We start from the raw sequence: 12,871 nt of genomic DNA, 5'->3' as shown, positions 1-12,871 counted from the left end.
CTACTCATATTATGCGTGTGCATACACACACACTAGGAGCATTCTTTTACAAATCCTCAACCTTAACAGAGGAAGCATGAACTGAGAGCATGTCCTTCCGCAAGTAGCCTTTACCCCTCTGGCTCCAGTTCACTCATTTTCTCTTTTTGAGCATATGATAGTTGATGCATTGTCCTTTCAGTGAACACTGAGATTCTTTCCATTTTTTGCTACTGGAAACAGTGCTGCTGTGGAAATTCTTTGGAAGTTCTTATGCTTTCTAGTATATACTGAGGAACAAGATTACTAGGTCACAGGCAATACACATCTTCAGCTTTATGAAGTATTGATAAATTATTCTTCACTGTGACTGCACCACAGATAGGATTTAGCATATACTGTACTGTAAAATGAATATATTATTTTATAATAAAATATAAAATATTTATAATACAATATAAATTTTATAAATTTATAATAAAATATAAAATATCTAGAATATATACCGACTTACATATCCTAAAAAGACAGCATGGAGAAAAATAATTACAAATGATCAATAAGCTCATGGGAAAAAAATGCTCAACCATAATTAGAGGAGTGCAAACTAAAATAAGCAAGTGCATTGTTTTCCCCTCTATGATCTTGTCCAGAATAAGAGCATCATAAGAGGAAAGAGAACTCATATGTTCTGTGGATCCTAAATATAGTGCAGTCTGCTCAGAGAACAGTTTATCAATACAGTTTATCAATAACTATTAACATTTAAGTCGTGCCTACCCCATGATCTACACTTTCACTTCTTTGCACTTGGAGCACAGGCAGCATGGTCTGGGGTTCAAGGGCAGGGCTGGCTGCACTCCTTGCTGGGCTTCTCTAGGGCACACTCGCTGTGGAACACCAGCAGGCACCCAGGCCTCGTGTGCCTGTCTCCTCCTCGGTAAGTGACTTCATAAAGTCACAGTACAAACTAAACTTTGAGCCCCCATGTCATTAAATGAGACATTCACCACAGTATCGTTGGTAATAGCAGCACATGGAAAACCAGCTAAGTGCCCATCATTTGAACAGGTTAAATAAATAGGGTGCCACCCAGATGTGTACAGACGAAGGTAGAAGGTGGTGACTCTGTGACTCTGGGTGTGCCAGTAAGGAAGGCAGTTGTACTGTTCACTGAAAATAAAAGCGCATTGGAAAATACACACATTTGTATGTATCTGTATGTTTGCCATATGTGTGGAATATATGTAGAAGGATACACAGACTGTTGTTAATGTTTTCATCTGGGGATTGAGACTTGGACAGAAGGGAGATTTATCAATACACTTGGGGGCCATTCGGAAAACATTGTGTTAACTATGTAGATGTATTTTAAAACTAAAATAACTCTAGTTTCAGAATTTTTGAAGAATAGGCATGGAGGTCGTCAGGTAGAAGGTTTGTTGTTGTTTCCATTATTGTTGGCCCTCTATTCAAAATCCGTAAAAGCAATCTTAATATGAACCAGAGCAAATGGGAACTTAATTCTGGACCCAGGGTAAAAGCAGGCAAATTTTATCAGGTGGCTCCTTCACATCTGAGCTGCCAGCCCCACCCTGAGGTTGGCCATGTGACAATTAGCCAATTAACCAGAAGGTCAAAAGGTGTGTGATAAGATCCTACCAGCCTTAGTGTCCAGGTACAGTTCCTGTTCTCATTAGACATGAAAGAAACCGTTCCCTGCTGAAGTGCTGTCGTAACCACCTTACCGGGTGGTTGGTTTTTCTTTCTCCGATAGGAAGTAGCCAACCACTCTACTGGTTCAGCACTCACACTGACACTGGACCCACAGATAAGTCACCTGGTCATCTCCCTTTCTCTGGTACTGACCATGATGTGGCTGGCCACACTCAGACTTGATTTCTAGGGCCAGTGCTCCTTTAGATCTTGCATGTCCAACAAGAACAGTATCGCCCCTATGGCGATTGGTTGGTGAGGGGTAGAAAATAAAAGTCTTAAAATATGATTTGTTCCCTTCCAAAGACCACAGTACATAAACAGATTTATAGTCTATCTGTGGTATTTAGCATTTCATGGAGGGGGCAGGGTTATAGAGGAAAAAAAGTTTTTATTTATTTATTTATTTTTTTTTAATTTTTTATTTTATTTTATTTATTTATGATAGGCACACAGTGAGAGAGAGAGAGAGGCAGAGACACAGGCAGAGGGAGAAGCAGGCTCCATGCACCGGGAGCCCGACGTGGGATTCGATCCTGGGTCTCCAGGATCGCGCCCTGGGCCAAAGGCAGGCGCCAAACCGCTGCGCCGCCACCCAGGGATCCCCGGAAAAAAAGGTTTTAAAAGGCTCCTTAAGAGGAGATTAAAAAAAAAAAAAAATATATATATATATATATATATATATATATATATATATATATGGAAACACTTTTTTTTTTTTAAAGATTTTTTTATTTATATATTCATGATGGAGAGAGAGAGAGAGTCAGAGACACAGGCATTGGGAGAAGCAGGCTCCATGCCAGGAGCCTGACAAGGGATGGGACTCCAGGACCACGCCCTGGCCCAAAGGCAGGCGCTAAACCACTGAGCCACCCAGGGATCCCCCTTGGGAAACATTTGGAATGAAGAACTACTCCTGTGTTTATTTCTCACCTAAGTTAGGATGCAAAGATATTTACTATAGAAAACTTCAAACTAAAAAAAAAAAAAAGAAAAAAAAAAGAAAACTTCAAACTTACACAAAAGCAAGATAATAGTACAAAACTGCCGTGTACCCTTACCAGCTACAACATGTTTATTGCAGTGATACCACCCCACCTACCCCCACCCTGACTATTTTGAAAATCTAAGATACCTTATTTTTCATAGGTTAAATATTGTGCATCTCTAAAAAAACAAAACTAGGGGTGCCTGGGGGGCTCGGTCGATGAAGGGTCTGCCTTCAGATCAGATTATGATCCCAGAGTCCTGGGATCAAGCCCCATGTCTGAGCTCCCTGCTTATTAGGGAGCCTGCTTTTTCCCTCTCCCTCTGCCCCCACCCCTGCTTGTAGTCTCTCTCTCTCTCTCTCTCTCTCACTCTCTCTCAAATAAATAAAATCTTTTAAGAAAATTTTAAAACAAAACTCAATTCTCTGATATCAGATAACTTGTCAATAATCAAATGTAGTACTACATCTTTTTTTCTTCCAGGTCATTTGTTCTAAACAAATTCTGCATTTGGTTATTATGTCTCTTAAGTCTCTCGTAGTGTATGGATTCCCCCTCCCTCTGTCACCTTGCATTTATTCATTGACAAAACCAGATAGTTTTGCCTGCAATTTTACCACATCCTTAATTTTTTTTCAAAGATTTATTTATTCATGAGAGACAGACAGGCAGAGACACAGGCAGAGGGAGAAGCAGGCCTTCTCTTTCTCCGATAGGGAGCCCGATGTGGGACTCGATCCCAGATCCCAGGATCATGACCTGAGCCAAAGGCAGCCCCAACCACTGAGCCACCCATGTGTCCCAGTTGTCCCACATCCTAAATTTAGCTGACTGCCTCTCTGTGGTGTCACCTGACAGGCTCTTCTGTCCCCTGTATATCCCGTAATCCAGTAGTTAAATCTAGAAGCTTGCATTGGTTTAGGTATTCAGCAAGACTCCATCATATGTGATGGTGTTTTCTTCCATCAAGAATCAAGAGGCTCATAATGTCTAATTGTCTCTTTCTGGTGGTAGCAGCCACCATGATCATTGATTGTTTACTTGCAAAATGGTGATGTTATAATTCTCTCATTTCTTCTTCTTCTTTCTTCTTTCTTCTTCTTCTTCTTCTTCTTTTTGAGAGAGAGTGTGCACATGAGGTAGGGGGAGAGGGAAAGAGAGAATCGAAAGCAGACTCCCTGCTGAGTGTAGAGCCTGATGATATGAGGGCTTGATCCCACCATCTTGAGGCCATGACCTGAGCCAAAATCAAGAATCAGATGCTCAATCAACTGAGCCACTCAGGCACCCCTCAGTTGTTTTGTTTCTTCACTTCCACATGAGTGAAATCATACGGTTATCTTTCTCTTAGTTCATTTAGCTTATTAATACCCTCTAGTTCCATCCATGTCCTTGCAAATTGGCAAGATTTCATTCATTTTATGGCTCAGTAATATTCCATTGTTCACATATACCACATCTTCTTTATCCATTTATCAATCAATGGATACTTCCATAATTTGGCTATTGTAGATAATGCTCTATAAACCTCAGGGTGCATGTATCCCTTCAAATTAGTATTTTTGTATTCTTTGGGTAAGTATCTAGTATTGCAATTCCTGGATCATAGGGTAGCTCCATTTTTAACTTTTTGATGAACCTCCATATTCTTTTCCATAGTGGCTGTACCAGTTTGCATTCCCACCAACAGTGGAAGAGGGCTCCTTTTCCTCCACATCCTTGCCAACACCTGTCGTTTCTTGTGTTCATTTTAGCCATTTTTACAGTGGTTAGGTGATATCTTACTGTAGTTTTGATTTGCCTTTCCCTGATGATGAGTGATGTTGAGCATCTTTTCATGTGTCTGTTGGCCATCTGTATATGTCTTTGGAAAAATGTCTATTCAAGACTTCTGCCGGGGATCCCTGGGTGGCTCAGCGGTTTAGCACCTGCCTTTGGCCCAGGGTGCGATCCTGGAGTCCCTGGATCAAGTCCCACGTCGGGCTCCCGGCATGGAGCCTGCTTCTCCCTCCTCCTGTGTCTCTGCCTCTCTCTCTCTCTCTCTCTATCATAAATAAATAAGTAAATCTTTAAAAAAAAAAAAGACTTCTGCCGATTTTTAATTGGATTATTCATTTTTGGGGTGTTGAGTTGTATCAGTTCATTATATATTTTGGATACTAACCCTTTATCAGATATGTTATTTGCAAATATCTTCTCCTAGGTTTTCTTTTAGTTTTGTTGATTGTTTCCTTTGCTGTACAGAAGCTTTTTGTTTTGATGTAGTCCCAATAGTTTATTTTTTATTTTGCTTCCTTTGCCTCAGGAGACCTAATCTAGAAAAAAATTGCTAAAGCTGATACCAAAAATATTACTGCTTGTGTGCTCTCTTCTAGGATTGTTACGGTTTCAGGTCTCACATTAGGTCTGGAATCCATTTCGAATTTATTTTTTTGTATGGTGTAAGAAAGTGGTCCACTTTCATTCTTTTGCCTGTTGCTGTCCAGATACTTTATTTTCTTACACAATAAGATGTTCAAGGTATTCTTGTACCTATCCCAGACCTAAGATGGACCTTTTTAAATCTTCACTACAGGAAATTTTAGGTACATAAAAAATGGAGGGAAGAGTGTACACACACCCAACTTCAATGAGTATTAACTATGGCCATTCTTATTATATAATACTCTACCCACACCCCCACACACGCCCAATGTACGGGCTTATAGTAAAGCATGTGCAAACTTCATATTATTTTACCCCTAAATACTTCAATGTGAGTCTTTAAAGAGAAGGACTCTTAAAACTTAATAGTAAGCCATTAATAGCATCAAATAACTTGAATGTGTTTTTATAGTTTTTTGAGCTGTAATTGACATATACATATTTAAAGTGTACCAGTTGATAAGTTTTTTAAGGTTCCAGTATAATTAATGTACAGTGTTATCTTAGTGATTCAATAATGATTCAGTAATTCCATACATTATTCAGTGCTCATCAAAATAAGTGTGCTCTTTAATCCCTGACACCTGTTTGACCCATTCCCCTATCCCTTCCCCTCGGGTAACCACCAGTGCATTCTCTAGAGGTAAGAGTCTGGTTTTTTGGCTCTTTTTTTCTTTGTTTTTTTTGTTTCTTAGAATCCACTTATGAACGAGATTGTATGGTATTTGTCTTTCTCTAACTTATTTCACTTACTGTTATACTCTCTAGCTCCATCCTTGTTGTTGCAAATGGCAACATCCTTTTTTATGGCTGAATATATATTCCATTTCATATATATACCACATCTCCTTTATTCATCAGTTTGACAAGTTTTTACATATTGTAAACACCTGTGAAACCATCACTGTGATCAAGGTAGTAAACCTACCACTCCCCAAAGCCACCTCCTGCCCTTCTGTTGAGCCCTGCTCCCAACTTCTTCCCATTCAGATCAGTGCATGGTGCTAACGTACTGGTCCAATTTGCATTTCTCTAAGGACTAATGATAACATCTTTTTATGTGCTTCTTTGCATCCTTATTATATCTTCTTTGGTGAAGTAGCCATTCATACCTTTTTTTTTCCCATTCATACCTTTTGTCCATTTTATTTGATGCTTACTAGCATCAAGTAAACTGAGTCACTTTGAGTTACTTTGTAATCAGGAAAAATATAAATGCACATTTTATAGGAAAATTTACAAAAGTGACAAAAATGAAAATAAATAACCCATAGTCCCACCTGAGAGTCAAATATGGTTAACATTATATCTTACTCTCTTTTCTCCCAGACAACTTGTGTGTAGTTTAAGTGGTCCTTTTGTTTATATATTCATTCTACAAATACATCTGTTGTGAGCCAGGTGCTTCTCTGGGAATGGATGTGAAGGCGGTCTGGCTTAAATGGGGCCGGCAGCAGGAAGATCAGATTGCTACACATCTTTGACTCTTTTTTCACCTAACACTATAACATGAGCATTACCCAAAACTTCCCACATTCGTTTTTCAGTGGCTGTATGAATTCTGTGCTAAAACATCTTCTGTAACTTCATTGTTTAGGTCGCAGATTCCACTTTCTCTCTTATACACAATGCAGCACTAAACATTTTGTGCATAAAGCCTCTGTATTTCTGATTACTTTTATTTTAAATGGTGACCATTAATACATTGGTTAAATTAAATGCACAGTAGCGGGGGTGGGGGGATAGAGGAAGAGGGAGAGAGGGAATCTTAAGCAGGCTCCATGCCTAGGCTTCATGGAGCCTAACACAGGTATTGATCTCATGACCCTGAGATCATGACCTGAGCTGAAACCAAGTCAGATGCTTAACCAACTGAGCCACCCAGGCACCCCTAAATTAAACATTTTTAAGACTCTCTGATACGATTTACAGAATTGTTTTCCAAAAAGGTTGAGTTTTACTAGCATACCTAGGAGTATGCTTCTCAGCCCCACCCCCCAATCCTTGCCAAAGCCACGGAGAAAGATTGGATCTTATTAAATATAGCCCAACAGATGGATTATTTGGGCCTTTTCTTGCCATTCATTGGTTCATTCATCCATTCATTCATCGTTTGTGCAAATCACACAAAAAGGGCTGATGGCAAAGGATGTGAGACTGTGGAAGGAGCATGGGTGGGGAGCTGGCTGCCATGGTTGTAACACACCCCTTTACCCACTTTGTCCTCTGCAGGCCGTGAACCCAGGCAGGTCCCTGTTCCTGCTCTATGCCCTCAAAAGCTCCCCAAGACTCGGGCTGCTGTACCTCTACCTGTTTGACTACACAGACACTTTCCTACCATTCATCCACACCATCTGCCCTCTGCAAGAAGACAGTCCTGGGGAGGACATCCTCACTAAGCTTCTGGTAGGTCTGCAGAGTGCCTTGAATGGAATCGTTCTTTCACTCCTCAGTGTGTTATAGAATTGGAGACATGGCTGTAGCTGTTAGGAAAGAGCCAGCATGGTGGCTTCATATATGGCCTTCATTTGTTCCTTGCAAGGAGAAACCCTACAAGGGAACATCTAAGGCAACTCCTCCCAACTCCCAGAAGCCAGTTTTATTGTCTGCATTGCATAGCAAGAGGAACTACCTTCTGGACTTGGAATATTTAAGGGAAGGGAGAACAGCATTGCTTTTGCTTAAAGGAAGATAGTGTAGGTCCAGATGGCCCAAGAGTTAGATTTATGGACCTTCACAGCTTAGTCATCTGTCTGTTAAGAGGATCCCCAAAGGATGATTATTTGTCCCAACGCAGGGCAGGGTTAGCATCCATTCTGGTGGCCTCTGAAAAGGAAGCTGTCTTTGCTGATGAGAGTTGTTGCATCAGCTGACCACAGGCCAATGGGAAGGGTTGTTACCTACCTTGGCTTTTGTGTCTTCAGTTTGACCCATGGAGTCCTTCAGAATTGTTGGTGGATCCCACTTACTCCATGACTTCTCTTTGTCAGGTTGGTCATTTTAGAGTAATGTCCTTTACACTGCTGCTCTTGGAGCCATCCCTCTGATCTGTTTAAATCAAAAGTCACATGGTTATAAGAATCGTCATATATGATCCACACCCATAAATATTAAAGCAGAATTCCTAAATCTCCAACAACCCTTTTTAAAATACTTGAGTCAAGTGTCTGCCTGACCGACTTGAGCCTTGGATGTACTTAAAGCCTGCTGATTAGCCACTATGGACAGTGTTTGTCTAATTACCCAGTTTCGTGCTATTACCTGCCCTCGTTGGACTAGGAACACAGACCTCCCTACGTCTCCATTATAACAAGCCCCAGCGACCCCTGCCCACTCAGCAGGCTCACTTTCCTCTTGGAATACTTCATACCTACTCCATTGTACACGGTCCTGCTGAGCTTCCATTAGCCTTCTGGATGCCTCCATGTGTTGTTTAAATGCTCTGGTTAATTATCTGATAATATCTGTCGTTAAGGTTTTTTATTTTCCCCAAAATTACTTTCTCGAGGTATATGTTTAATTTTCCCATGATCTGTTAGCATTCTACTGCAGCTAAAATGTCAAATTTAGGAAATTGTTTGAGCTACCCAGGCATTGAGGAAGAAGTTCAAAAAATGGTTTAATTTCAGTTCATTGCCAAGCCTTATCATTTATAACTCATGCTTTGATTTTTACTTCTGAGCTTCCAGTTACATAATAAGCATCTCTATTCAACTTCTTTGGTAACGTTTATCTGGTGTAAGATTATTTATTACAAGATGAGCTGATGGATGGAAATTTCAGCTCATTCAGTTAGGTTGTTGGATAATGTGTGTTTTCATAAATGTGAAGTTCACCGTGGTGACCACAATATTTTCCATAAAAGTCCATCCTCACAATTTTGTGTGTCCACTTGTGCTTATTTTTATGTTATTGTAAAGGATCTCAGAGAGCCCACATGGAAGCAGTGGAGAGAATTCCTTGTCAAGTACTCCTTCCTTCCGTACCAGCTGATTGCTGAATTTGCTTGGGACTGGCTGGAGGTCCATTACTGGACGTCACGGTTCCTCATTGTCAATGCCATGTTACTCTCGGTTCTGGAATTATTCTCCTTTTGGAGGATCTGGTCACGAAGCGAACTGAAGTAAGTGTCTTTGTACATTGGAGGTGGCTGGAACAACAGGCACTGAGAAAGACATACCAAGTGGTAGAAGAGTCCTCCTCGAAGTATTACAGAAACTTGAAGACACTCCTTGGGCTCTGGTTTAGAAACACTGCTTAAGCAGCAAATAGGCAAATTTCCTGGTGTTTGGAGACAGGGAAGTTTTCTTGGTGCTTACTGTTCATGAGTTTCTCCACCTCTCTTATCCTCGGGTAAAACATACCATTACTTCCTTGGGGTGGGGGTGTGCATGAAGGATTTTATTAAGGAATACATAAGAGAGGGGATCCCTGGGTGGCTCAGCGGTTTAGCGCCTGTGTTTGGCCCAGGGCGCGATCCTGGAGTCCCGGGATCGAGTCCCGTGTCGGGCTCCCGGCATGGAGCCTACTTCTCTCTCTGCCTATGTCTCTGCCTCTCTTTCTCTCTCTCTCTATCATAAATAAATAAAAATCTTTAAAAAAAAAAAAAAAAAAGGAATACATAAGAGAGAAAAAGAGGCTACTTTAAGGAAAGGGATGCTGTGGGGACGCCTGGGTGGCTCAGTGGTTGAGCATCTGCCTTTGACTCGGGTTGTGGTCCCAGAGTCCTGGGATCAAGTCCCACATCGGACTCCCCACAGGAGCCTGCTTCTCCCTCTGCCTCTTTCTATTTGTCTCTTATGAATAAATAAATAAATTAAAATCTTAAAAAAAAAAGAAGAAGAAGAAGAAGAAAAGAAAAGAAAGGGCCACTGTGGTAGAGCATAGAGAGATCTGGCAAGGAATCCTGTAGGCATGAGTTCTAATCCTGCTCTGCCACCCATCGGGCTAGTAATAACTTCTCTGGATTAATGCATAAAATGAGAGCATTGGGCTAACCAGTCCCAGAGTCAGGACTCTTGGCTGCAAATGGTAGAAAAACCAACCTGAATCGGCTTTCTGGACAAGAGAAATGCCCTCCACAGCTTCCCGCACAGCTGGTCCCAGAGACCCTCATCAAAACTGACCCTGTCTCTTCCATAGCTCTGCTCTTTGCTGTGTTGTTCAGCCTCGGGCAGCTCTCTTCACACGGGGCACATGGTCACTCCAGATCTCAGCAGCTTAGCAAGCCTGGTGGAGAGAGAGCACTTCTTTCCCCATAGCACTTACAGTCTTCAGGCTCACACTCCTTTGCTCTGATTGGCCCAGCCTGGCTCCCATGCCCACCTGGACCTAAAACATGGGGCAGGGTATGCCAGGCTTCCCTTGACCAGGCTCAAGGCATATGCCTTCACCCCCTAACCAGGGACTGGCTTCAGCTCCACCGAGACTACATGGAAAAGAATAGGAGAAGGGTATATCCGGAAGGAAAATTCAGAAGGTGTTTCCAGAAGAAAGGGAGTGGCTACTAGACAGGCAGAAGTAACACACCAGCATCCTCATAGCCTTAAACATCCTATGACTCAGAGTTCTTGGCCTCGTCAGTCAGTAACAGCCCTATAAATAGTTCCCAAACCCTGACAAGAATCTCCTATTGACTTATTCCTGCACAGTTAATGGAGCCCCTCCTCTGCTCCAGCCCTCTGCTGGGTGCTGTAGATGTTTTGGTAAAGAAGACAGACAGTCTGGACTCTGAAGGCCTACAGCCTCTCAGAGAAAATATGGATAGTAAATACACACAAGTGTAACCCAGTGACAAAGCAGGTGGGGCTATGCTGGGGGGTCCTTGTGTGGTGCGGCACCAAGCACAACCCTGCAGGCTGCATCCTGGGAGTTAAAGATGGGCGGGCAGGCCAAGGTATGCCTCGGGCAGCAGGGCCGGAGGGGTCTGTGCAGCACAGACAGCCAGACTGCACTGGGAGAGGGCTCAGGGCCCAAGCGCTTGGCGTCATCATTAGAACACCATCACGATTCCACCTCAGATGCTTCTCTTCTTTCCACAGGACCGTGCCTCAGAGGATGTGGAGCCATTTTTGGAAAGTATCGACACAGGGGCTCTTCGTGGCCATGTTCTGGCCTCTCATTCCTCAGTTTGTTTGCAACTGCTTATTTTACTGGGCTCTGTACTTCAACCCAATCATTAACATTGATCTCGTGGTCAAGGAAGTCCGACAGCTGGAAACCCAAGTGTTGTGACTGGCACTGCCCAGGCCCTGAGGGACTCTTCCAGCCTCACTGACATCTGAGCACGGATGCTTGAGTAGGGGTGGGGGTGGGGCAGGGGAAGCGGACTTCCTGTGTCTACACCTCGTGAACAAGGTGCTGCTTTGTTAGAGGCTACAACCGGGTCCTCTCTCCCTCTGCCTGTGGCATCATGGCAGCAGGGACCGACGTCCCAGAACTCGGCCAACACAGCAGCAACACCTCCCGGCCAGCCACCCTCCTCACAAGGACTTGGAAGGCCCCGTCCACCATGGCTGTCAAGGTCCCGGGGTCCCCAGAGGATGCAGTATGGCATCGTCAGAAGGCTGCCGGGTCAGCAGTCTCGCTTGACAGTGGCTCCTGGAGCGAGTTACAGCCCGAGACTGAGCTGCGACACCCAGCTTGGTGGGGCCAGGCCCATCCTCTAAGGCAAATTTAGGAAAATGGAAGAAGATATGTCATAGGCATAGACAGTTGCACATAAATAACAGGAAAAGCCCAAATGCTATGGACGATTCTATATTATTGAAGAGTTACTGGAAAGTTTGTCAGAGTTAAACCTCTAAAAGGATTCCGTTTGAGACTAGAATGGCCATCAGACTGTCACACAGGCTTTCTGTGTATTCACTACAAGTTTGGATCCTAACTCAGCCTGGGAGCGGGTGGGGTGGGGGTGGGGGTATTGAGTAGGATGTTGGGCAATAATGGAGAGTAATTCACATCGGCCTGAGCTGCCTCAGTGCCACTTAAAATGATCGTTTTGGAGTTGGTTTGTTTTGTTTTCAGGAATTTAGTATCCAGGCTATAGTTCTTTCGTTCAAGGAAACATTTTGTACATTGACCTCGCACTGTATAATCCTACTGTCCTGTTCTGTTGTATAAAGCCGCAAGTATAATGACACCAAGTGCTGTAATTGTAAATATGAATGAGATGAAGCAAGGCCTTTTATTTCCTTTCAGTGTAAAGAGAGCAGGTGTGAACGTGAGCCATCCGAAGATGGGCCTGCAGAGGTAAGCTTGCATCCACAGTGTTGTGTTGTGACTCCACGAACCCTCTGTTAATCCTTTGGACCTCTGAAGATCTCCCTCAAACTTTGCGTCTGAAAGTTTGAAGAAATCACTTGAAAGCAAAATAAAGATTTTTTTTATATAAAGTTCTATACAGAGGAAGAAATAATTGCTTAGAAAAAATGAAGAAAATCTGCATTGCCCGACACAACCCACGAGACACGTCAGTCCCCCAGCCAAGGAGCCACCCTAAGGTGTCTTAGGTGAAAGGAAGGTGAGCGCTCTCCTTCCTCCTGCGTTGGCACATCAGGCCCCGGGGCTCCTGGTTTTCCCCGAGTCACCCAACAGCACGGCAGGCCTGGAGACACCATGGGATATTTGCACGTCCCTGGCCCGGTGCCTTGCAGTTACTGTTTTCCATTCCAGATGAGCATGTGGAGGCTGGATGGCACTGGTGGGGCTGGGCCCAGCTAGACTGCCAGCCCAGTGCCCCTACCTGCACCACATGGCCT

General features: G+C 43.1%; 1 protein-coding gene across 3 annotated transcripts in view; it reads left to right on the top strand.

The window, feature by feature from the left end:
* BFAR (bifunctional apoptosis regulator) overlaps positions 1-12,505 on the top strand; it is a 30,942-nt gene extending 18,437 nt beyond the window's left edge. For 2 of the 3 annotated variants that reach the window (XM_025416453.3, XM_025416452.3), the window contains 3 exons: positions 7,344-7,517; positions 9,032-9,234; positions 11,153-12,505. In XM_025416453.3, the coding sequence (XP_025272238.1) occupies positions 7,344-7,517; positions 9,032-9,234; positions 11,153-11,345 (570 nt within the window). In that variant the 3' untranslated portion in view covers positions 11,346-12,505. Of the gene's footprint in view, positions 1-2,143; positions 2,706-7,343; positions 7,518-9,031; positions 9,235-11,152 lie in introns of those variants that run through there. The other variant, XM_049111373.1, reaches the window with a different exon arrangement.
* Positions 12,506-12,871: the final 366 nt, after the last annotated feature.

This window comes from Canis lupus, chromosome 6, assembly GCF_003254725.2.
Source record: "Canis lupus dingo isolate Sandy chromosome 6, ASM325472v2, whole genome shotgun sequence".
NCBI classification, from domain to species: Eukaryota; Metazoa; Chordata; class Mammalia; order Carnivora; family Canidae; genus Canis; species Canis lupus.
This window is presented reverse-complemented; position numbering and strand designations above follow the sequence as displayed.